Source organism: Mustelus asterias, chromosome 11 (genome assembly GCF_964213995.1).
Source record: "Mustelus asterias chromosome 11, sMusAst1.hap1.1, whole genome shotgun sequence".
Classification (NCBI taxonomy): Eukaryota; Metazoa; Chordata; class Chondrichthyes; order Carcharhiniformes; family Triakidae; genus Mustelus; species Mustelus asterias.
In genome coordinates, this window is record NC_135811.1 from 94,240,130 (window position 1) to 94,265,775 (window position 25,646).

The 25,646-nt window shown below is 39.1% G+C and overlaps 1 protein-coding gene across 3 annotated transcripts in view; it reads right to left on the bottom strand.

Annotated features, from left to right (window-relative positions):
- The window catches only part of nbr1a (NBR1 autophagy cargo receptor a), a 58,822-nt gene that overhangs the window by 15,256 nt on the left and 17,920 nt on the right, over positions 1 to 25,646 (bottom strand). Inside the window, exons 7-19 of one of the 3 annotated variants that reach the window (XM_078223982.1) lie at positions 23,004 to 23,221; positions 20,683 to 20,847; positions 18,999 to 19,208; positions 15,034 to 15,172; positions 14,061 to 14,345; positions 13,277 to 13,363; positions 10,760 to 10,927; positions 10,413 to 10,488; positions 8,275 to 8,382; positions 5,389 to 5,469; positions 4,181 to 4,324; positions 2,254 to 2,614; positions 499 to 605 (exon numbers count right to left, since the gene is read on the bottom strand). In XM_078223982.1, coding sequence (XP_078080108.1) covers positions 499 to 605; positions 2,254 to 2,614; positions 4,181 to 4,324; positions 5,389 to 5,469; positions 8,275 to 8,382; positions 10,413 to 10,488; positions 10,760 to 10,927; positions 13,277 to 13,363; positions 14,061 to 14,345; positions 15,034 to 15,172; positions 18,999 to 19,208; positions 20,683 to 20,847; positions 23,004 to 23,221 — 2,149 coding nt within the window. Of the gene's footprint in view, positions 1 to 498; positions 606 to 2,253; positions 2,615 to 4,180; positions 4,325 to 5,313; positions 5,470 to 8,274; positions 8,383 to 10,412; positions 10,489 to 10,759; positions 10,928 to 13,276; positions 13,364 to 14,060; positions 14,346 to 15,033; positions 15,173 to 18,998; positions 19,209 to 20,682; positions 20,848 to 23,003; positions 23,222 to 25,646 lie in introns of all 3 variants that reach the window. The other 2 variants (XM_078223981.1, XM_078223983.1) reach the window with 2 other exon arrangements.

The window sequence follows — 25,646 nt, forward strand, 5'->3', positions numbered from 1 at the left end:
ATGTGCGTCCTCCGAATGGTCCCTGTGCCATCATGAAACATGCTCCTGTGCATCAGCAAGCATACCTTCACTGCAAGTGGGTTTTTGGAACCCACGTACACGGATCCACGAAAATCATGATTAACCAGCACTTGTGTGCTAAACCTGCAGATGTCGGTGTTTTAGAACCTCAAATTTTGTAATCAGCAATGAGAAACAAAATCAGACCGGACTAACAGCTATGTTTTATTAACACCGCACTCACTTAGTACACGTTTTCATCCCTTGATCAAAACAATCCTTGTTTGTAAATTTCAGATTTCCGTGATTCATGTATTTTTTTATAATCAAGAACAATTAGAATAATTATCTTTAAACTTGCAGCACCATTTATACCAATAGAACTATTCTGCAACTGAAAACCGGAATCGAAGAAGCTGAAAAAGACCAGTGACGTATAACCTCGATGAAGCAATAAAGTAACTAAAAACACATTTTGAAACAGATATTATTTATTACCATTGTTTTCTTGAAGAAAAGGTGATCTAACAGCAGGATTCTCAATATCAGCCACTTTCGATGCATCAGAATGAACTTCATTTGAATTTAGAGTTGAGCCATCATTCCTTAAACAGACCGGAAAAAAGAAATTCAAATTTTACTGCCCACGTGAATGACTAATTTATTACCATGCCAAATTGTAAACTCAGGACAATCACCTTTTTCCACCCCCCCCCCCCCCCCCACCCCAAGGATGTGGGGAAAACCAAGCAAGGTTGAGGTTTGAATCTTTGCTAAAGATTTTAGCGACAAGGCTACATTGTATTATTTTATTTCAAACTCAATTGACACCCTCCTAACCTCTTGCATGCATAGATTCCTAGTTGAGGTACCTTGAGAACATTACTTGTGTGTGGATTTTCACAGGGAAGATCAAGGTTATTTGAATTAGGTGAACATAATATAATTTGATCTATTTTGCACTATGCACACTGCCATAAATAGCCACTGGATATCAATACAAAGGAACCAGAACACTTCTGTTTCTAATTCAGGAATATGAACTGAACACATTAGCTAACTCAGCACTTGCTTAATTTATAGAGGGAACTTCCTCTCCTTTGCTGGATACAGAGACAGGGGCCAGGATTCTCCCCAAAAAATTCAAAGTGTCTAAGTTGCCTGAAAGCTGGAGTCATTCAGTGGGAGTTCGGAGAAGAATCTCCTACACACTGTGCACTGCAGGGGTCACCAGTGTGAATATCACTAAAAACTAGGGGGTGAGGCCTATCCCCACAGGAGAAGCTGAAAGCAGCACACTATGCGGGCTACTGCACATACGCCAATCTGTCAGTGCTGAGATCGGCGCATGCGCAGTGGTCCCGCACTGATGGCCTCCTAATTGCTGGCCAGCTCAATCGCTAGTCCTCCAACCCCCCTTGGCCTAATCACTGGCCTTCTAACCAGGGAGCTGACCTCCCAGGTCAGCCCACCACTCCCTCCTAGCCTGCCCCAATGGGCAGTGCCAAGATTTCCCTTGGGCATTGGCACTTTGCCCCTTAGGCAGTGTCAGGGTGCCAATGGCCAGGGGACACCTCTGGTAGGGTTGGGGTGGGGTGGGCTGATTGCCCTCCCACTTCACTCCAGTAGGGTCAGGCCGCTAGTTCCCTATTAGTGGGGAGCTACTCTAAACCACACTGGGGTGAATCACTCTGGCCCCGGGGGTGAGGGGTAGGGGAATATGCAAGCGGGCTCAGAGACTTCAGTCCCAGGCCCGCTAATCACATTTAAATTCTATGCAAATGACCATTTAAATGGTCGTGATGCATCCCCGTCGACTTCCGGCACGAATTTGATACTGCCAGAAATCCGGCTGTGGGAGACGCTAGCCGGGCACAAATGCATGCACGAAACTTGTTAACCAGTTGACGCAAGAATCTCCCAGCCCACAGCGCTAGAAAATTAGCAGTGCGGGATGGGAGAATTGCGGCCAGGATGTTTCGCTTCAAGCCATTAAGGAGCCAATAAAAGCTTTTTGAATGATTGTTGTGAAACGCTGGCAATCATTGAAATCACAAGTATTGTGACTTCACGAAATTTCAAAACTTGAGTTTGCAGAAACAAAAAGATCAAAACAAGATTACATAATGTATAGATGGAATGCGATCAACTTAGAGATTTGAGTAATCATTAATATACCTTATAGAATAGAGTTATTTTGAACTGAAAACTAAGACCATTTGCTGCAGAGCATTGCCTACTGAATAATATTACCTTTGATGGTGCAAAGGAGTAGAGAGCACCTCTGGTTTAAGGGGTTCCATATCCAGTGTCTGAGATGTACACAACATATCATTAATATTTTGCAATGGAGGCTGGCTTTCATCAACTGCATTTTCACTCTCCGCAACCTCAGCATCTGATACCACTTCTATCTCCTCCTCCATTTCTTCAGGTTGGGAAAATGTTGAGCTGCACAAAGATTCTCCCAGTGGACGACTGGTATCAAAACACTCGGGTAAGATGATAATGTAGTCCTCTGAACAGTCCGAAGACACTTGGCTTTGTATTTCATATTTTTCTTCTTCAAAGTTTACACTGGAACTATCAGCCACATCAGTTTCAAGATCATTATCTGCAAGTCAGAAGCAAACAACAGCTCATTTATCTCACCATCCATTTCAATTCCACTTAAACTCAAGAGTGGCAGCTATGGAGTTGAAGGACTTAATACTGGTTCTCCACAAAATACTGGTGATACATTTGGTTTTACTTCACAATTTTGGTCATCATGCTTGCAAATGACAGTTAAAAAGATAACAAGGACGACATTAAATATAGCAGAACTCAACTGCAACCCAATAATGTGTTTTTCCAAGAGTTGCCTGACTATGCAGTGGTTCCAAAGGATCTGAAGTACAGGCCTTCACTGAAATAAACTACAGTAAACCAGAGATACAGGTAGGTCCTCTCCAGGACTTGTTGCATGGGAAAGTTGAGGATGGGAGGAATCAAGGAAACTTGGTGAAATAAAGATGTTAGTGATATAGTTAGTTGTCATATTTTTCCCCTCACAGAAAGAATGGGGGGATGGCGGTGATGGCACTGGACTAACAATCAAGAGACCCTAGGAAATGCTCCGGGGGAGGCGGGTTCGAATCCCATCACAGCAGATAGTGAAATTTGAATTTAATAAAAATCCGGAATTGATGACCATGAAACCATTGCTGTTTATTGTAAAATTAATCTGGGAAGGAAATCTGCCATCCTTACCTGGACAGGCCCACATGATTCCAGGCCCACAGCAATCTAGTTGACTCTTAAAAATGTCCTCTGAAATAGCCTAGCATGCCACTCAGCTCGAGGGGAATGAAGGTGATGGGCAATAAATACTAGTCCAGTCAGAGACATCCACATCCAGAGGTGATGGTCTCGTGGCAATATTGCTGGACAATTAATCCAGCAAGTCAGTTAATGTTCTGGGGACCTGGGTTCAAATCCCACCATGGCAGATGGTGGAATTTGAATTCAATAAAAAAAAATCTGGAATTAAGAATCTACTGATGACCATGAAACTATTGTCAATTATCGGAAAAACCCATCTGTTCCATTAATGTACTTTAGGGAAGGAAATTTGTCTTCCTTAGCTGGTCTGACCTACGTGACTCCAGAGGCACAGCAATGTGGTTGACTCTCAAATACCCTCCAAGGGCAACTAGGGATGGGCAATAAAGGCTGTCCAACCAGTGATGTCCATGCCCCATGAATGAATTTTTAAAAATTAAAAATCTCCTAAAAAGGTCTTACCCTTTAAAAAGTGTAATTTAAAATGTCCTCATTTTTATTCTTAGAATTTTCCAAAACAAGTATGTCTAGCTTCTTACTGCAGTGTCCAGTAGTTGAATTAATTTGAATACTTGCAGACTACTCTAGATCTGCTTTAGGGCTCAGGTGGAAAAGACAATGTAAATAATTTTAAAACAAATGAAAAGGGAGTCGAGTATGAGAGAAATTGTTTATTAGGCACCACCAGTAAAGGGAAAAACTGTTAATTTTAAATCTAAGATTGATAGATGTCTGTATCAAGGGATTAAGGGAAATGGGCCAAATAATTTGGTGACAGATCAGCCACAACCTTGTTGAATGGTGGAAGATGATACTAGAGGTTAAATGGCTGACTCCTGTCCCTTTGTTCAGTTACCTTTCTCTGGTAGCACCTCCTCTTCAGTGCAAGGCTTTTTGGTTTGTTTAGAAGCAGGAGCTGTGGTCCCAATGGTTCTACCAGGTTTTCCTTCTTTGATGCCAACATCAGAGCAACATGTTTCTTGCAGATCCTGGGAGACACCTGTTAAAATTAAAAACATACAATTAACAGCTTAGCGGAGGGATAAATGGATAATTTATATGCATGGTTAGGTGCTACCAAGTTACCTAAATACTTTAATTCCTCAATTACCAGAACAAACAGAATCAGAAAGCAATGATACCATTAGCTCCAATTTTGACTTATTTTTATTATTGAAGTTCTATGTATTTATGAAGTTTTGAGGACAATTTGTCGTATGGAGATAGAATTCCAAAACTTCCTGCATCTATTCGAAGCACACCCCATTATTGATTATATTTAACGTCTCACCTTTTTTGTCAAAAACTTGAAACAAAATTCTAGTAAATTCAAACACCTGAATAGTATTCACCCTCCACTATTACTGGAAACAACTGGCCTCCATTTTTATGTTTCAAATCCATGACTAATTAGATAAATGATTAAGTACTGACTGAGATAATTCAATACTGTATGGAACAAGAGGTTACTTTAGAAATAAGAACTGTTGCTAATTTAATGTCCTAATGTAAAAAACAAATGTGCTAAACAAGTAGCACAAGTGCAACTCCAAAAATACCTTAAACTTCAGCACTCTTACTGTGTACGCTGAAAAGATAAAATCTGATCTTTAATCTAATTATTTCAATGAGTTTAAATAACAAAATATTTTATTTTGAAAGCAAATTATAAAGTGGTAATGTTAATCCAACAACTAAATTGGAAAACAGATGCCAGAATAGAGGACTAAACAAGAAACATTTTATATTCTAAGCAATTTTCCATTTCAAAAATAACAGTTCTGATGTCAAACTATTACTTAGCAACAAATGGAACTGCTTAAAGGCAGCTAAGCACGTAGGACAGTAGTCTCTTCCATGCAGGGTATTTCTAGAAATTCTACATGCCAATCTTCAAAGTCCACAACTATTCATATTTGCCACACAAAATTCAGAATTTAGCATTCAAGTCAACATTGGTTAGGCTTTTTATCCCCTACAAATGCTTACTGTCTGCTTTACCCCTGCGGCGTGGCAGCAAATCAGGTGCCTCATCTAAAGCTAGAGAACGAATAACTGTCTCACAGACAAATTGAGTTCCGCTGATGTCCTCCTCTCCCTCCTCGAAATGAGGATGATCTGTTGACTGCCCCACTAGCGTCCCATCTGGAAGGAGAGAGAAGGTAAATATCAAAAATACGATATGAACTACCAAATTCCATTTTCAAAATTTAAAACCCGATCCCTATTTGGAAACAGTCCTGTACAAAATGCAGGAGTTACTGAGGTGGAATATCAAGAGATGCAACTTTTCAGTTTTAAAAAAAAACAAGTTTACTACAAGGCCTCCTCCATATAAATTGTAAATAGCATTTTTCAAATCGCTGAAGTGATAATCCAATGTTCATGGGTAGCTAGATAGACAATATTACTACATGGGTATTAAGACTGCAGTATCACTCATTATTAAATTTACTTTAACCTGTTTTTGGAATGTGGGTAGTGCATTTATTGCACACCATTAGCTGCCCTGCGGGCAAGAAGAATCAGAGTGTGGGTTAGAGGTACATCTATAGGTGATGAATTTCTTTTAATGAAGGCCGTTCGTGATTTTCATAGAATCAACGGCACGGAGGCAGGTCCTTCAGCCCAAACTGGTCCATGCCGACCAAAATGCTCATCTAAGCCAACCCCTTTGCCTGCATTTGGCCCATATCCCTCCAAACCTTTCCTATCCATGTATCTATCTAAATGCCTTTTAAATGTTGTCAATGTCCCTGTCTCAACCACTTCCTCCGGCAGCTCATTCCACATATGTACCACTCTCTAAAGTTGCTCCTCAGGTTCCCATTAATTCTTTCCCCTCTCAACTTAAACCTAGACCCTCTAGTTCTTGATTCCAACCCTGGGAAAAAGACTGAATGCATTCACCATGTCTCTCATGATCTTATACACCTCTATAAGATCACCCCTCAGTCTCTTGCGCTCAAAAGAAAAAAGTCCTAGCCTGTCCAATCTCTCCCTACAACTCAGTCCCTCGAGTCCTGGCAACATCCTTGTAAATCCCTTCTGCACTCTCTCCAGTTTAACATCTTGCCTAAAACTGAACACAATACTCCAGGTTCAGGCTCACCAACGCCCTGTACAACTGCAACATAACTTCCCAATTTCTATGCTCAATGCCCTGACTAATGAAGGCCAGCATGCCAAAAGCCTTCTTCACTGCCCTATCTACCTGTGACTCCATCTTTAGAGAACTGTGCACATGAACTCCCAAGGTCCTTCTGTTCCACGATCCTTCTTAAAAGTCCTACCATTCACTGTGAAAATCCTACCTTGATTTGACTTTCCAAAATGCAACAGCTCACACTTATCTGTATTGAACTCCATTTGCCATTTCTCAGCAAATTTTCTTTTAATATCACAATTTTCAGCTGTTCTCGGTCATTTTATTCTGCTGCTAGCTCACAAGTGACTAGATGTACTGAATTCAAATGCACACTGTACATGATTTCTGTTTTAGAAAGAACTTTGTTTCAATTCTCTGCTTAGTTCATTTGCTTCGAAGATTACAATTCAGAATAAGTTGCAAAATCACCCAATTGTTCCAAGCTTTTAGATGCGCAAAATACCGTTCCATTATATATCCCATTACTGAAACACATTTCAAAGCACAGACAGCAAACTATGAAGTTAAAAGAACAGAAACACTTCACCTGTAATTTAAAATTTCAGGAAGTGAAATAAATGATTACTTAGAATCCCTACAATGCAGAAGGAGGCCATTTGGCCTAGCAAGCCTGCACAGACAACAATCCCACTCAGGCCCTATCCCCATAACCCCATGTATTTACCCTGCTAATCCCCCTGACACTAAGGGGCAAGTTAGAATGGCCAATCAACCTAAATGCATATCTTTAGACTGTGGGAGGAAACTGGAGCGCCCAGAGGAAACCCACACGGACACGGGGAGAATGTGCAAACTCCACACGAGGCCAGAATTGAACCTGGGTATCTGGCACTGAGAGGCAGCAGTGCTTACCACTGTGCCACCCAATCGAAGTGGAGACTGTGGGCATCAATCCCACCACATGCAAAGTAAGCACTCTACCATTTGAGCTAATTCCCCCAACTTGATCCAGGACAGAATCTCAAAAGATAAACATACATTTTGATTTGAAGATGTTGAATTTTTCATAATGGAAAAGTGTACAAACAAAATTAATTTTTCAGGACTAATGAGGGTGTTTTAGAGTAATTGAGAAGTCTGTACAATTAAAAACCTAGTTACATCTCATTCAACAAGTTGCATCTTTTTCAAGGTTATTTTAAAGTGAGACCACTGCGGAAGCATACAAGAAGCAGGGAATCACTGACAACAAATTCTGAATTTCTATGCGCTCTCTTGAAATTAGTCAGTTTTAGTATAGAGAAATCAATGCGAATGATGACACTCAATACCACCACATAAATCTGGGCCTAAATCTCATTTTAAACATCCTATTTTAATTTGTCATTTTATTTAATTAGAAGCTAATTTGGCACTGTAGTCAGGAGATTTAAAAAAGTTGGCACATTAGATACCATCTCCTGATTTAACTGGAAGAGACGAAAAACATATGTCACAAGACAAAGTACAAGAAATTCAGGGAAGAAAAAAATACACAGCTGAAAATTCATGGATGACTAAGATAATCAATTAGAACTAGAAAAGATTTTCAAGTTTGCCAATTTAATGTGGAAAAAAAGAAACTCAGCAAAAATTAGAAGCAACATGACTGTACTCCATCACGAGGTGGAATTTAACCTCTTGATGGTTCAATAGAGAGAAGGCAGAGTCTAGTGCAAGCTAGATCCAGTGCCAAAGAAGGTTATGTTCAGATTACAAAAGGTTTTGAGTAACTACTGCAATTCAATTGGTCCAATCCAAGTCTATCGTTCCTAATAAAGAAAACGAAACCATTTTCTTACCAAACCGCGACTTGAGGATAGCTTCATTTTCCTCTTCAATCTGACCTAGGCCTGGCCTCTCTATTAGTGGGCCATCATGGGGCAAAGGTGACATGCACGGAGTCATGTCTTTAGAAATAAAAGCAGAAGTTTAAATTTTAAAGCTGTAATGCGCAAAAAGAAAAAAGGATCATAATTTTACGAAAATTATTTTCAACAGTAACGCACTATGTGCACCTTACAGCTTCTTTAAATACTTTAATACATGGAATCATTTGTAAGCTGCAAAAATTCTAGTTCTTATTACACAAAACTTACAGCACAGAAATAGGCCTATTCAGCCTAATTTATGCCGATATTTATGTTTCACATGAACCACTCCCCAGACTACTTCATCTAATCCTACTAGCATAATCACAGTCCTCTCACATACTAATCTAGCTTCTCCCTAAATGCATTTATGCTTTGTGCCTCAATAGCAAGTTTCACAATCTAGTCACAACCGGAGTAAAAAGGCTTCTCCCGAACTCCTCATTTGATTCATTAATGACCGATATTTACAATCCCTAGTTTTGGATTTCCCCACAAGCAAAAACGTTGCTTTACATCTACCTCATCAAACCCAGTCATAATTTTAAATACTTCTAGTAGGTCTTCTCTTCTTCAGGAAAGAGGGCCTATCCTTGTTCAGAATTACCAGGTAGTTGCAAAGCGAGTTCTGGTATCTACCTTGTAAATCTTGTTATTGCACTTTCACCACCCATCACTCTCAGTTCATCTAACCAATGTTCATAAAAGTTTAATAATTTCCTGCTTTCCATTTCTATAGAATAGGTTCAAGCTTCCAGTAGGTAATTAAGTCCTCTGGCACACTGACTGGTTAATCTACAGGCCATCTCAAATTGTTGTTCTTTATCAATGTCAGTAAAACTAGATATCTGTATTTTGATAATTAGAAAACATCTGAATTAGAAATCAGCCAGAATCGTATATTATCCCAAATTATTTTAATACTTTTAGTAAAGAGTAGATGCAGCACTGACTTATCAAAAACAAAGATTTAAAGTGAAGAGGTCTAAAGTTAGCTTAAAAAACATTAACAGCAAAAATTTGTCCATTATATGCACAAATTTATGAATAATCCAGTGTTTCACTGCACATAATCCTGTCACAATGCTAATAGCCACAAAGCATATTTTAATAGGTGTCTTGCCACAAGTACAGAATACCATCAGGTTCTGGTGATAGTCAAGAATGGAATACCAAGACAAGGCAAGTATGGGTACAGAGTCCAAAGAAATCTTCAAAGCATATTTAACACGTCCTAATATGATTTATATAAGTTTACAATTGGTAGGAATGGGAATTAAAAATTCAGAAAACAGCTGGTCACTTTGCCAACCGAAATTAAGTTTATTAAGTAGGCTTACATTATTATAATGAAGTTACAATGAAAATCCCCCAGTCGCCACACTCCGGTGCCTGTTCGGGTACACCGAGGGGAGAATTTAGCATGTGTAAACGGTTGACAATTTTTTCAAAGCTATTTGGACAAAGAATAATCACTTCTATCATGTACAACAGGAATTATTCCGATAGGAAAAGGCTCAAATTTTAGTTCTTTCATTGTATCTCCATTTCTTCATACCAGACAGTACCTTAGTGAAGTTAAATTCTGTGAAGTCAATTTTACTGGAGGATAACATTCGCTTGCTTGTTCTGCTACACCATGACGAATGTTTTCAACAGATCACGCTAGTGTGATCTCAGCCAAAAATGCTAAAATATTCATCAACTGGAATAATGCTTGGCCAGGATCATGCCAGTAGTTTTTAAGCTTAACATGAGTCATAGATGTGATATGTTGGATTTGAATTGAGTTTTACTAATGATGGACTGAAAAACAACAACTGACTGGTAACAATACCCAAGTGGCTACAGCAGTCACAACCTGATTTATACAAAACAGCTGTTGTGAATGTGGTCTTATACATTTAATATTTTTTAAATGTATCCAAAACTTCAGTGTTAAGATTAAAACATTATCAAAATTAAATCAACAAATGAGATTTTCTATCAAGATAGCAGTTAAATAATAAGACTTGGTTGATAAAAATGGACCAACACTCTTTAGACCATGGGATAATATAAATTCTTACCAACTGGGGTGTTATTTGGTACATGTTCCATTTCCTGTACAATATTTATGTCCAATAGTTCAAATGAAAGCAAGTCCTGGAACATTGAGATGACAAAATTACAATGGTTCCTTACCACATTCATAGTGCTCTTAAAATTGGCAAGCTTGAATTTAGACCCATCATCGCATGGGCCATAACAAAAAGGTAAATCTGCTGGTTTAGAGCAGAATCTTCCACTTGCCCCCTGCATCAGTTTAAAATATGCAAGACATGCTAATGCATGTAATTAATTATGCAAGAAACAAATCAAAATCAGAAAAATGTATATTCTGTACTGTCCAGGTTTTATAGCACATGATATATACCTGTGCAGTCAGAAGGTCTACAGAAGGCACCATTGTGTAAAAGTCCCTGTTCTTGTCTTTCCGCTGCAATTTGGGCAGTGCTATGACTGCTGTTTTTGCAGACTCTGTTTCTTCACAATCTGGCACAATTGGCTGCTTCTCACTGCTGACAGTCAAGGAAGCTTCTTTCTAAAAAGCAAATGATAACTTTTATCCATCTTGGAAAATCTACTTAACATTTAAGAAAACTTTGAATTGATCAGTTTAAACATTCTAGATTTATATTTTCAAGAAAGGAAGGGTCCTTTAAATATGAAATTTTTAAAAAAACATTCAGAATTTGACTCATTGTTGGGAGGCAAGTCCAGTTCTTGTTCATGAGGGATGCAGAATAACTTCCTGAAATCAGTCCTAAATTTACATGTCAACAATTTGAATCCATGTCCCTTGCATTTATGTACAGATTTAATTGAAAGTACTTTCCATATTTAGCATTTCTGTACTGTTTATTAACTTGCATATACCCAAGGATCACTTTTAATCCAATCACTTTCTTTCAAGGCTGTGGAACACAGGCTTTAGTTTTAGCCATCCTCTGACACTATGGGTCAATGTTTTGGTTCTGTTCTCAATCATCCCCAGGGCTTGAATATCTCCCTCATGTCTCAGTGACGAGAAACAGGACCCAGTCTTATCCAACATACTGTACCATTTAAATGTTACTTTTCCCACGCATTCGCTACTCTTTATAGTCCATTTGTTTAGCTTATTGCTGCTCAGCATTTTAACCAGAGTTCACTGATATGCCCACATCGCTTCCAGCTTCAGCTGTAACTATTTCATGATCATCCATGGGATATATAATAATCATCCATTTACATACATGCAAAATTACATATGTTAGAAACAGTATATCAAATGAACTACAAGACTGAAGGTAAAGTGACGAGAGGTTTGGGGAAAAATTGAAGAGGTTCAAAAAGGGTTAGAAAATCCAGGGAAGTATTTCTGTGTTCCACTGCATAACCAGCTTTTAACTTCACCCAAATGTCTTTTTCATAAATGCCAATTCTAACATCATGGAGACCTCCAAGTAGGATCGCTAACATGGAGCTGGTACATAAAAGTTAAAACAAACAACATTAAGTGTAATTACAATTTTTCTTTGTGAAAAGGGCACCACTTGAAATAAACAAAACTCCATGACTTTCTTCTCAGTTTTGCAAGGATATTACCCATACCAAGGAAGCAGGACCAAAGAATATGCAGTCAAATTAGTAAAAAAAGGTAAATTTAAACTTGACAGGGAAAATCTATACTCAAAAGAATAATAGTGGGATTAATCAGTCAAACATGTTTGAGACTAATGTTATTCAAAAGTATAATTAAGCACCATCATTGGACTAATGCACTGATGAGATTTGATGGCTGATTTTTTATCCTTTATTTCCCTTAAGTTCTTGCTGACTCTTTGGGGCTATTGAAGACCAGAGGAGGAAACTTGGCAGCAGCAGAGTTAACTTTGAGTACTACAAAGCTAAAAAAAATACCCAAAGAGTGTTCTGGAATTACAGAAAAACAAACAAGTCCCTGGAAATAATGAGGCCTTTAATGTTAACTTCAGTTAACTGATTCATTAGATTACAGAAATCAGGTTAGTGCTGATTTTAGCAACAAAATGGTAGACTCCATTTTTAAAAAATTAAAGCTATCCATGGAAAAGACTTCCACTGAGGCCACAAAAGCATTACTTTAATCTCTGGCTGGTATAGAGTTATTTTATTATCCCTAAATGCAGCAAGAATTGGGAGAGGGAGGAAAGGGTGCTTGCTGATTTTGCACAAGGTCAGAATTGGGATCAGATGTAATGCGCACATGTTGGAATTACCTGCTGACACACAAGGGCTTGGATTTTATCAATGGGATAGAACTACTGTCCACGAGAGAAATGGTCCCTCAGCTCAGGCAAATTTCTAACTTCAGCTTAGTTACAATGTAGGAGACAGGCTCTTCCACCTCCACCAGAAAGTTAACCAGACACAATGGTGGATGAAGTGAATGACCACTAATCTGAAAGAAAATCTTTAAAGCAGCTGACGTGGCTTGTGCATGCCAATACTCTGAAATCAATGCATGCAAGGTCCTCAACATTCAAACTCTATGGCCACTTCCACCAACCTTAGAATGCTGGACGCTATTTCATTCAGGGCCAATAGAATTTGGGTGCACTTGACCACAGGGAATTGTGCTGGGGGAAGAGGAAGAGAGAGGTAGGATATGACAAGACAGGGTGGGCCACATGACTGCTTTAGATCAATATCAGCAGAACATTTGAGCCCCATGATTTAGTTCACTAGTATGGCCACTTAGTTAAGTCACTAGAATGTGCTAGCATGACCTCAAATCCTTGCAGGAATAAAATGAGAGATGGAAAAAAAAAAAATCAATGTCACTTTTTTAAAGAAAAGTTAGATTATTAGCACATAATGTCACTTAAGCATTGCACTCTCATCTCTATAAAACATGTATTTGTTATACCACTGCGTTTGCTGTTTCTGCAGATTCCATTTCTTCTGGATCAGGAACATGCTGTTCCTCAGCCCTTGCAGTCAAGGAAGCCTCATCCTAAAGAAGAAAATTTCAACTATATTAATCTGCAGCAAATTTAACATCCTCATTTACTGAAATAAATTTTTTTACAGGTTAATCCAAGCCAGTAAAAACCAAACAGTGGGATTGCTGAATTAGTTGGTCTCAGTCAAGATGATGGCAGAGCCTCTCTCTGTGTGATGGGGCAATCATCTTTCCCCCTTGTCCAAACTTGGACAAAAGGTAAACAGACAAATGGACACCACCAGGTGAGATAGTGGCGGGTGGTCAATGTCTATAAAACTGCAGAGGTTCCAGCACAAGACTGGTCATGGGGAAACATCACTGCAAACCCCAAGCTCCACATTGTCCACCAGTGAGTCAACAGGCTGTGAACAGCAGCAGGTAGCATGTCCCAGACTTTGGTGCATTCAAGTGCAAAACAGAGGTCAGATATTCCAGTTATAGGAACAATTTATAAAGATATTCACCATTTCCACAGCAACCAAAAAGTCCTGTCAAACCAAATATTTTGCTATTGTGTTTATTTGAACAGGTTATAAGAATGCTTTCTGACAAACGTGGACACTTTGCTGTGGCTTTCTAAAAATTTGCAATGTTTGAAATAAGATAAGCATCACTTTCATACAATTTGGTCAGTCAAATTCACAAAACAATTTAACAACAATGAAACAATCCACATTGGCTTCAATATTTGTTTCATTCAACCTACCTGATAGTCAGGAAATCTAGTCTTGATAGAGCTAAAGAGAGAATCTTCATTTATATTGAGCGCTTCATCGAGTAATGGGGAGTCAATAATAATGCTACACCATACTCTCGGCCCAAATTGTTCTCCTTTATGAGTCAAACGCCAGTGAGAAGTGTAGGTGCCTTCAAAGGTGGGTGCAATAAATTCCACTGACACAATACCAATGTCTCCTGGTTGTAGAAATGGAACAGAAACTTCCTTTTTAGCAGGGAAAGCCAGAATGAGGTTACCCCACATAAACTGGAGCTGTTAAAACAGCAAAAGAATAAATGTAATTAATTTCAATATTTTAAAGATTAGAACAAAGTACATCTGATTTTATATTAATAAATGTTCCACTCCCCTTTCACAAGCCAACAACTGGGCAGGACTTTCCAAGTTTTAACTGCTGACATTGATCTAGAATAATAGTCACGAAGAAACATATTTGGGTGCAAGGCATCTGCTCAAAGAAATTTGTTTACTTCTCACTTTAATGTTAACTTTCAGTAGCTGGAGAACAATCAGAGATCGTGTAGAACAAATTCCATGTCCACCTTCATTTTTAACGATCATGCACCTACCATGTCCATAATGACACTTTGGCAAGCTTTTTAAAAAAATAATTTTCCCACACACACTAATTTATCTATCTTCCAGTAACTGATTCAACTTACAGGAGAAAACCATAAAAGTACGAAAAAAGCCCCAATGTAAAAAAAAAAGCAGAACATATGGGAACTATGTATAATGATCCTGTCTACCTGTGAATGAATATTTATAACTCTGATATGACAGTCTATTAGATGTTACCAATTGTCACAATGGACTTCGAGGCGAGCTATTAATAGCCTCAAAACACAATTTTGATTCAACTCTTCCATTGCCAGATCAGTCAGTTATCAATGCAGTGAAATGTCTGCTAAATTGTAACAAAGAAGAAACAGCTATTAACTTTTGTGGCAGATGTCCAATTAGCATTGCCCATGTTCTTCATTCTCCAGTGTTTGATGAATTTGATTCCTGGCTGAAGATGAGTACCATCAGGGAAGTTCTCATCCACAAACTCAGCTCCCAACATTGAAATAACGGGCCTGCAAAATGAAACAAAAACACAAATAAAGGAATATGAAACAAGAATATTTTATATCTATACAGGTTGAGTATTTTTTACTGCAAGTCTAAGAACTGCACTCCTTTGAACCCCATCGACCTTAAGCGCAGGAAGTCCCTGACCTGAGCTGACACGATCTGAGCCAACATGAACCTCGCGGCCTGCACCTGACCTTTAGTGCAGGAAGTTTGGTTATTTGTCTGCACTTTTTACCTTGTGATTTGTGTGACACATATGTCAAATATATCAAGTATCCTTATGGCTAACCAGCAAAGGAAAAGGAAGCTTAATTTATCAATTGCTAAGAATGTAGGGTTGATGCAGAAATTGACCATGATGTATCCGAGAGGCAATTGAGTGAGGAGTTTGGGGATGGTATCACCACCATATAAGATTTAAAGAAGCGGAAAGGCAAATTGCTGAAATTTTATATTCGGTGATTCACAAAAGTTAGTGAATAATAGGGAAACTTTGCATAGGTTGAGAAATGGTCATGATCATGTTATGATGGAGCAGATCAGCACAGAAGTGAAGAGGTTGCCACTGACTGGCCTGTTGATCACATAGCAAACCAAGATCTACCATGACAAACTGAGGCTTGAAGGTGCACGTGAATACAACAGGTTGGCTGCACAGCAAATGGAAAGAGCAAATATCTCAGGTGCTTCAAGGGTATTCAGACATCACCTGTTCACTATTATGCCAATAAGAGAGCCTGGGTAGCAAGGGACAAGTTTTCAGTTGTACCATTAATTCAGTCGATGGACCAAGGCATTCTTCGGTCCATGAAATGCAAATATAAAGACTCCGTAAATAGTATCCTTGGTGGTATAAACAAAGGCCTGTAGGTGGAAGGCTTCCAAAAAGGAGTTTACAGTTAAGGCCACCGTCTATGCATCTGCTGATGTGTGGTGCCTTATTGAAAAAGACATCTTGATCAATGGCTGTTCACTGACAAATACTTCGAAGGTTTTCATGTGAGCAAGGAAGTAAATCTGGTAAACCAGCTCCTTGAGTATGCGGAAGATATATCAATGGGATGACAGAATACACTGGAGGCAGAGGATATTGAAGAAGTGTTTAACATTGATAACCATGCTCCTATTATGCATTTGTTCACTGATGGTAGGATTGCAGAAATGGTGTTATGTCAAGATCAACTTGTTAAGAACAGTGATATCAGTAAATACTGTAGGGAAAGTGCTCATAGATAACATTAAAATGTGCGATGGGCTGAAGTGTGTAAAAAATAATGTCAATAAAAACAAACTTATGAAACAAAAACCAATGTTGATAAAGCAGATGAAGCTGGAAGAACTGTTGAAGAATGCCTCCCAGCAGAGTACATCGACACTCAACCATTTCCGACAAGCAGAATTGCAGATTGCGCCATGGATGGGAAATTACTACAGGTACCTCGTATTTATTATTCAGGGATATAGCTTATTAGCCATTTCATTTAATTCAGAATGAGCGCCAAATTCTGTGTTCTTGCTTGCAGCAGTAGAGGGGCATGCAAGACCAGTGAATTCCAGCTTGTAGCTTGACTAAGCTTAGGCTACTGTAACGCAAGTAGGCTTATATGCAGTACCGAAAACCAAACACAATCAGCCCTGTGGATTTCAGTCCTGTTATGCCCTTGAGAGAGTGCAGAGGAGATTTACCAGAATGGTTCCAGGAATAGGAGAATCTAACTACAAGGGGAGGTTCTAGAACAGTCTTCCCTAAAGCAATAGAGATTGAAGAGAGGTGTGATAAAGGTGTGCAAGATTATGACAAGCTTAGGTAAGGAAGATAAAAAAAAACAATCCCCAAAAATTGATGGCACAAGGCCTATGGAACAGATTTAAGGTTTTGGGCAAGAGATATAGGTAGGAAAGATGTGCAGAACTTAAAAAAAAAAATGCAGTGGGTGGTAATGACCTGGAACTCGCTGTCCGTATTGGTGGTGGAAACAAGAGATGATTGATGGTTTCAAAAGGATATTGCATAGATATGAGGGAAATAAATTTGAGGGGTTTGGGATTGGCTGCATTGCCCAAGTAAAAGTAAAGTTTTTGTCAGACGTAAAGCTTACATTAACACTGCAATGAAGTTACTGTGAAATTCCCCTAGCCGCCACAGTCCGGCGTCTGTTTTGGGTCAATGCATCTAACCAGCATGTCTTTCAGAATGTGGGAGGAAACCGGAGCACCCAGAGGCAACCCACGCAGACAGAGGGAACGTGCAAACTCCACACAGTGACCCAAGCTGGGAATTGAACCCGGGTCCTTGGCACTGTGAAGCAGCAGTGCTAACCACTGTGCTACCGTGCTGCCCCAGAGAGGGGTAGCATAGACTTGATGGGCTGAATGGCCTCCTCCTTTGTCATACTGATTTGATACTTGATTAGTCAACTTCTCCAAAAAAAAACAATTGAATGCTCACTAGCCAAACAGACTTTACATACTACACAAATTGTGAATGATGCAGTATTGAAAATGATGCCTCCACAAAATTACTATCTCAGCTGATTAAAGTCTCAAACATAGGAGCAGGAGTCGGTCATTCAACTCGTCAAGGCTGCTCTGCCATTCAATACAGTCATGGTTAATCATCCACTCCACTTCATTTCTCCACACTATCCCCATATTGGCATTTATTAATCTGTCAATCTCCGCTTTAAACATGCTCTATGACCGAGTTTCCACAGCCCTCTGGGGTAAAGAATTTCAAGATCCACAAGCCTCTGAGTTGAATAAATTCTCATCTTCTTAAGTGATTTCCCCTTATTTAAAATTTTGCACCTTAATTCGAGATTCCCCAACCTGGAGAAAAGCATACAGGCCCGGTTTCCCCAGTCTCTCTTCATAGGCCAGTCCTACCATCCTGGGAATAAATCTGGTGAACCTCCACTGCAGTTCCTCTATGACAATAACATTGCTCCCCGAGGTTTGGGAACTAATAATAACACAGTACACCAGATGCAGTCTAACCAAGGTTCTATGTGAACAACAAAAGCATAAATTGTCTTTCAATTTAATTTTGTTCAAATTTGAGCTGGTTTGCAAGACCTCACGCCTGTAAAAAATATAGCCTCTCAGTGTACATCAGTCTGAAAATCTAACCAGGATTGCCAAGTTAAAAAAGACTTTTACCTCAGAAAACTCATTCTGTCCGTCCTGTGCACTCTCATTAAAGACCAGCAACAATAAAAATAAATCACTTAGGCTGCAGCCAATACAACTCATTTGTGCCTCTGGCAAGTAATACAGTCAATGCCATTTTTTCTGAATGTTTTGTATTATTCACAAAATATCATTAACATGGAGAATACAGTCACCACCTTTTGGGTAACTTTTGATTAAGATAGTTTAAGTTTATTTATTAGTGTCACACGTAGGCTTATATTAAGACTGCAATGAAGTTACTGTGAAAATCCCCTAGTCGCCACACTCCGGCACCTGTTCGGGTACACGGAGGGAGAATTTAGCAGGGCCAATGCACCTAACCAGCTCGTCTTTTGGACTATGGGAGGAAACCAGACATGGGGTGAATGTGCAGACTCCACACAGACAGTGACCCAAGCCAGGAATTGAACCCAGGTCCCTGGTGCTGTGAGGCTTCTGTGCTAAGTACTGTGCCACCCTAGGCATATAATTTATGCATTGTTATTATATTATATGGTCCAGCATTCTATACAACTCAGTCACTTTTTTGGACAAAAGAATATGGAACAACAAAATTATATGCAGCTTTCAAAAAGTGGGTAAATACATTTAAAAATAATGCAGTGGTGCCCAATGAGCTAATGATCCTCTACTTACACTGCTGAAGAAGTGCGCTGAACTCCTTTATGTTCTTGTATCGGTTCATTCAAATGTTCCACAAGATGTACACCATTCCATTGCAGGTGTTTTTTCTGCAGTTTTAGCTGTTTTTTAATCTCCTTAAACTCTGCTTTACGTTGCTTCTTTTCAGTTCGCAGCCTTTGCTTTTCCGCTTTCAAAAAGGTTTTATCTATTTGTTTCTGCAGCCTAATCAAAAATTAAAAATGCACATCTCAGAATCCAAAAGGAACTCTAAGATTTAAATAATATGGTGATCAACCTAATATTATCCTGAAGAAAAAGAAAAGTATTTAATAGGATACAGAAGGAAGTTATAGGAACGTGCTCAACAGTGAAACCATATTGAATGTGACGTTGAAGTGAGAGCACTAGGAAGTGGGGCAAGGGAAAGAGAGAAAAAGGGAGAGATTTGCATTTATTTGGCCAAGGCAAAAAACTGCGGATGCTGGAATCTGGAACAACAGCAAATACTGGAAAAACTCATCAGGTCTGACAGCATCTGTGGAGAGTGCATAGAGCCAACATTTTGAGTCAGGATGACCCTTGAAGGTCATTGAATTTATTTAGCACCTTTCACAGACTTGAGACATTCCACAGCATTCACATCAAATGAAATGTAGTCACTGTTGTAATGTACGGAAGCCAATTTGCATGCGACAAATAGCAATGTGATAATAACCAAATAATCTGTTTGTGTGATACTGATTGAGCGTTTGGTATCTTCAAAATAGCGCCATAGAATCTTTTACGTTCACTGGAAAGGGCAGATCAGTTTAATATCTCACTCAAAAGGCAACATTTCAGACAGCATTGCCGGCAGCAGAGATCTCCATGCTCTGGAATGGGACTAACTCATAACATCCCGACTCTGGTGAATGCATTGGCCACTAGGCCACAGCTGATACTAAAAAACCTTTCTCCAATAAATTTGAGGGCTTTCGCGTTTACAAGCTGGTTAGAAAGTCAAGACAGAAAGTCTTTGTAAACAATGCGATATTTCAGCAAGGTTCCTTCAAAAATGAAGTTATGCACATAGATACAATCATGACAGAACCCCATATGGACAGCACTCTGGACACAAGAAACAAAGCACCACACCCCAACACTGCCAAATACAGCACAAATCTGATTTGCTCATTTCCATTTTGCTGAAATGATCAGTTTCTTATTTTCAACTAAAAAAATGCTGGCATTTCAACTACACCTAACATTAAAACACGGAAACATGGCTATTCAGCCCAAACAGGCCATGTTTGCATTCATCACCCTCCTTACAAGTAAACTTCCCTCATTACATTCACATGCTTTGTTTTTATTTCCCTTAATCCCAATCTGATCTTCACTGTTATCAACTGCCTTTTCCTCAACTGCCATCTTTATAATAGGACGTTGCTCCAGCTCCAAATGTCCACATTTAATATTTTATCTATGGCCCCTCATTCTGGATTGTTTCCAGAGGCAAAGCAGTCTGTTCCTATCTACCTGTTCCATTTTGCCATAATTGTCAACACTTCAATCCTACTGTTCTATAATCTACATTGTTCAAATGAAAATGAACCCACTTTGCAAGTCTTCCATGTATTTGTATTTCTTCATAACTAGGCAGAATCTTAGTGAAGGTAAATTGTAGAATGCTAAAATAAGTGGGAATTGACATTACCTTGTTTGTTCTGCTACACCAGGGATAACATTTCCAACAAACTGTGCTGGTGTGATCTCAGGCAAAGGTGTTGAAGGTTTTCTCAGCTTTAGCAATGGGTGGTTAGGGTCATGCCTATAGTTACTAGCTTCACATGACTCACAGATGGTGTATGTGGGGCAAATGCTATGAAAATAAATTTAAATTGCACTCAGTTTTATTTTACAAACATGCAAACTTAAATATTCAAAACACTCAATAATTAAGTCTCTAGTATTAAAAAAATTACATTTTAAGATGATTTTTTCCTCGAGAACTCATTGCAGTAAAACACTTACTGCTAATTTGTTACATTTTTAGCTGTTGATGAGAGAGAAGAATCCTCCCTAATTAGTACCATTTGCTACATATAATTGCAGTTTTGTTCAAAAGGCTTCCAAAATAAGTTCCCAAACAGCCATCATGGACGTGCCATATTCATTGTCAATTGACAAGGTCAGTTCATTTGAGAAACACGCACCACAAGTGCAAGGCCAAAAACCACTTTGGACTGATGTGCGACTTGGTTGGGACTGGACTTGTTTGGGCTGGTGGAGACCCCGACATCAGGCCAGAAAGATGGGGACAATCCCACTCCAGCCTTATGGGGGAGCCCGGACTAGATTTAATGCCCATCTTGCAGCTAATTAGCTGCCCATCAGCACTCAAACCCCTTTAAAGCCAAAGAGGTAAACCATCCCAGCACCTGGTCTATAGCCTTGCAGGTTGCAGCAATTCAGGTGCAGATTCAGATACCTTTTAAATAGTATCAGTGTTTCAGTCTCAACTACCAATTCGGGCACTGAATTCCAGATGCCCATCACCCTGTGGGTGAAAACATTTTCCACATGTCCCTCTAATCCTTCTACCATTCAGCTTAAATCCATGCTCCCTGATAATTGAGGTCACAGCTAGGGGAAGCAGGTCTTTCCAGTCTACCTTATCTAAGCCCCTAATAATTTTGTACACCTTAATTAAGTCACCCCTCAGCCTCCTCTGTTTCAAGAAAAAAAAACCCTAGCCTATCCAATCTTTCCTTAGAGATGCAATTTTCAATTCCTGGCAACATTCTTGAAAATCTCCTCTGAACTCTCTCCATAGTAATTCTATTCTTCCTCCAGAACTATACACAAAGCTCCAGCTGTGTCCTAACTAGCATTACACTCCTGTTTTTGTTTTCAATAAAGGAAAGCATTCCATATGTTTGCTTTACCTGGCTGACCACCTTCAAGGACCCATTGACAGACTCCAAGATCTCTCACTTCCTCTACCCTTCTCAATATCCTCCCATTTATTGAGTATTCCCTTGCTTTGCTTCCCCTCCTCAAATGCATTACCTCACATTTCTCCAGATTGAATTCTATTTGGCACGTTTTGCCCACTCAACCAAATCATTTACATCATTCTGCAGACAACAGCTATCCTTCACCATCAACTACACAGTCAATTTTCGTGTCATCTGAAAACTTCCCAATCATGCATACATACAAGCACCAGTAAGGGCCTCAACACTGAGCCCTATGGAATACCACTGGAAACTGCTTTCCATCCCTAAAAACATTCACCGAACACTACACTTTGTTTCCTGTTGCCGAGTTAATTTTGGATCCAACTCAACACCTTCCTCTGTATCTCATGGGAGTTCCAATGACTTAAACTAGTTCCACATGAAAATTTCAGTTTAACCTGTTTAATTTCAATATTTAGGAGATAGCCATCTGAGTTTGAAGTCTGACTTAGTAAATATGCCTAAAGAACTGACAAAACAAAGGTGTTTTCACCTCAAATTTAAAAAACAATGCTCGAAGTCCATTGGAGGAAATAGACCCAAATGCTTTGGAAGTAAAGTCCATCTTGGGTGGCAGCACAGAACAAGGATAGCAAATTAATAATTAAGGATAATTAAGGACCCCAAGCACCCTGAACATTCTCTCTTCCACATTCTTCCTTCAGGAAAAAGATACAAAAGTCTGAGGTCACATACCAACTGACTCAAGAAAAGCTTCTTCCTTGCTGCTGTCAGGCTTTTGAATGGACTAACCTTTCATTAAGTTGATCTTTCTCTACACCCTAGCTATGATTGTAACACAACATTCTGCACTCTCGTTTCCTTCGCTACGAACGCTGTTTTGTCTGTATAGCGCGCAAGAAACAATACTTTTCACTATGTTAATACATGTGACAATAAATCAAATCAATCACCTATTTTACTCTATCTTCCAAAGTGAATTGCATTTCTGCTATATTGCGTAGGCACAATCTAAATAAAGTAGGGACACGGTATAATTTACGCTTTACATTACCTGCACTGGTAGCGTACTCCAAGAATGCGAGACAGGCAGTTGCTACAAGCCATGAGCCAATCATAGTGGCCAATCTGTGTTGTGTGGGCCTCTGGAACTTGAACAGGTACCGCCGCTGGGGTATTCAATGGGTCACCCATGTGCTGGTGAATGCTCATCTTCTCAAAGAAGTTGCAACAGATCTGGTCAACTGCTTCTTTCACAAATTTATCTTTGAACTGAAATTAGAAAGTATACAAGCAGAAGCCCAGATAGCAAAATCAATGCAAGCAATTAAAATGTGGCTGTAATACTTTGGGGTCAAATAATTAGCCCTTGCGCCACCAGCAGATCCTCATGCAGAAGGCAGCTCATTGGAAAATCATGGGTACGTTTGTGTGTGTTGATTAAGAGAATGATGGGTAAAGCAATGAGATTTCAACATCTAACCCCTTTGGTGATGCTATGGCTCTAAATTTCTGCCCCTCTCTCTTTTTATGCTACTTGTTTATGTTCTTTTCTGGAAAGTGAGTAGATGAAGGATGATGCCGGAGTAAATTTTCACTCTAGCCTTATATTTAGTTACCTTATATTATAGTGAAAAATGACTAACAGACCTCCAACTCAAACTAGTTACTGTGTCTCTTTATGTGCTCAAGTGAAACCTCAATGCCCTCCATCTGCGTATATTTAAACACAACAATTAAGTCCAATGTAAAATACAATTAGGTTCACATATAAACACAATAGCAAACAAAAGGGAAGGTGTAATGAGAAAATGGATTAGTCATATGCTGTGCTTTTTACAAAGCAGCAGACACATCTGAGATTAACGGAAGGATAGCAGTGTTTCTATGAAATATGAAATTTCCATATTCCCAATTTGTTTTAGTGAGGAACAAGATGAATTTTTGTGATAATTAGTTTGTCACTAATCGGTCTGATAAGGTGGTCACTGGTCAAAGAACACCAATATACTGTCTGACCTGCTGAGCATTCAGTTTTTCAGACTTCCAGTATTCACAATACTATTTCACACTAGTATTCTTGTTCTATGCAATTAACTACAAAGCAATGACACTTTTCAGACTGCCTTTTAGATCATAGAAAGCAACAGTTACAGAAAAGGCTATGCTGTGAAGAGTAAATAGAAGTAGCAGTCATTGCTTAGCAACTGGAGACACTTATGGGAATAAAAGGCTTTTTAAGTTTTAGCTGGATATATTGCAGTTGGAGACAGGACACTGGGGAATGAACATCTCAACTCTGCTAAGAGAAGGACAAGGGAGTTGCAAAGATGCATGCTTCATAAGGAACAAGTTACTTTCCAGGTCACAAGGGAATTGGAACGGAAAGAATGTTTGAGACAACTGAAGTAAACAGAGGTCAAGGTATTGTTCAGAAGAATTCAAGGAAGAGTACGCAAAGTGTTCTGAGTTAAAAAGACAATTGCAGTAACTAGATTTAAAGTTGGACAGCAGATTTCAGAGGTAAATGAAACATTTAATGCCACTTCAGTAGAGTCTGGGAATTGAGAGATAAGCAATAGTGAACAATTTGTACAACAGTGAAGACAAAGAAATTTGAGAGGTCAATGCAAAATCCTGGAATGGATAAAGTGGAGGCTTTGGTTAAAAGAGTAACTTGTAAAATCTGGTCTGGACTTCAGAATGCAAACAGCAAAGGAAAAGCATTATCAGAGAAGTTTTTAAAGCACGTTTTCTGGGAATGGAGTTTGGAAGCTCTCATGTGGCAATCTAGGAGGATTTGGAGGAGAAATCCACAGACACTAACTTGGGTTCAGAATGGAGTGAGTGTATCTGACTACAGTCAATCCATGTGTTTAAAGGGACGCTTTGTTACTGAGACAGTTGTAGTTTAAGATTAATTTCATAATCCGTGTTAATCTTAAAATGCATGTATTTGTTAAGCTAAGGGGGAGTAAAGTACTGTATCATGATCCAATTTTTCTATGTTTAATAAAAAAAAATCTTATTGTTAAAACAAATTAGTGGTTCTGTGACTCTGTAAAAATGCAAAAGTAATAAAGTTACAGTCTCTAAGCCAGGTTCCATTTTGGAATCTTCCCATTCAGTTATATCAGCTGGGATAACTGTAGCCAATTCAAGTAGGCTCAGGTGGAGGCATTTAAATGTTACATACAATTTCAGAAGGGTCAGTACAAATCAGACTGATCCTCTGATGTTGCAAATCACTGTTAAACATATGCAGAAATAGATTAAGGCCTGCCTCGAGTCTAGCCAGACAAATTCAGGATGAAACAACTATTATAGGGAATGACAGCCATTACTATGCCCATGTAAATATGTCTGGACAGCATCAGCTTAGTGCCCCTGTGGGCACTGATCAGTAGCAGAACACGTGACCTTAATGTCTTTACCAACTAACCTAACGATCCGTCCTTATAGTTTCTCGGAGATGGATACTTTTATTTAAATTCTAATTCCCCAACCTGTTTTGTGACTCCAAAGTGAAAAGTTTTTAGTAAACCTTCTACATCCCAAACAAGACGACATATTTTATGCTTCAAGTTAGACAGCATGGTGGTTAGCACTGCTGCATCACACCATGAGGGACCCAGGTTCGATTCCCGGCTTGGGTTACTCTCTGTGCAGAGCCTGCACATTCTCCCCGTGTCTGCGT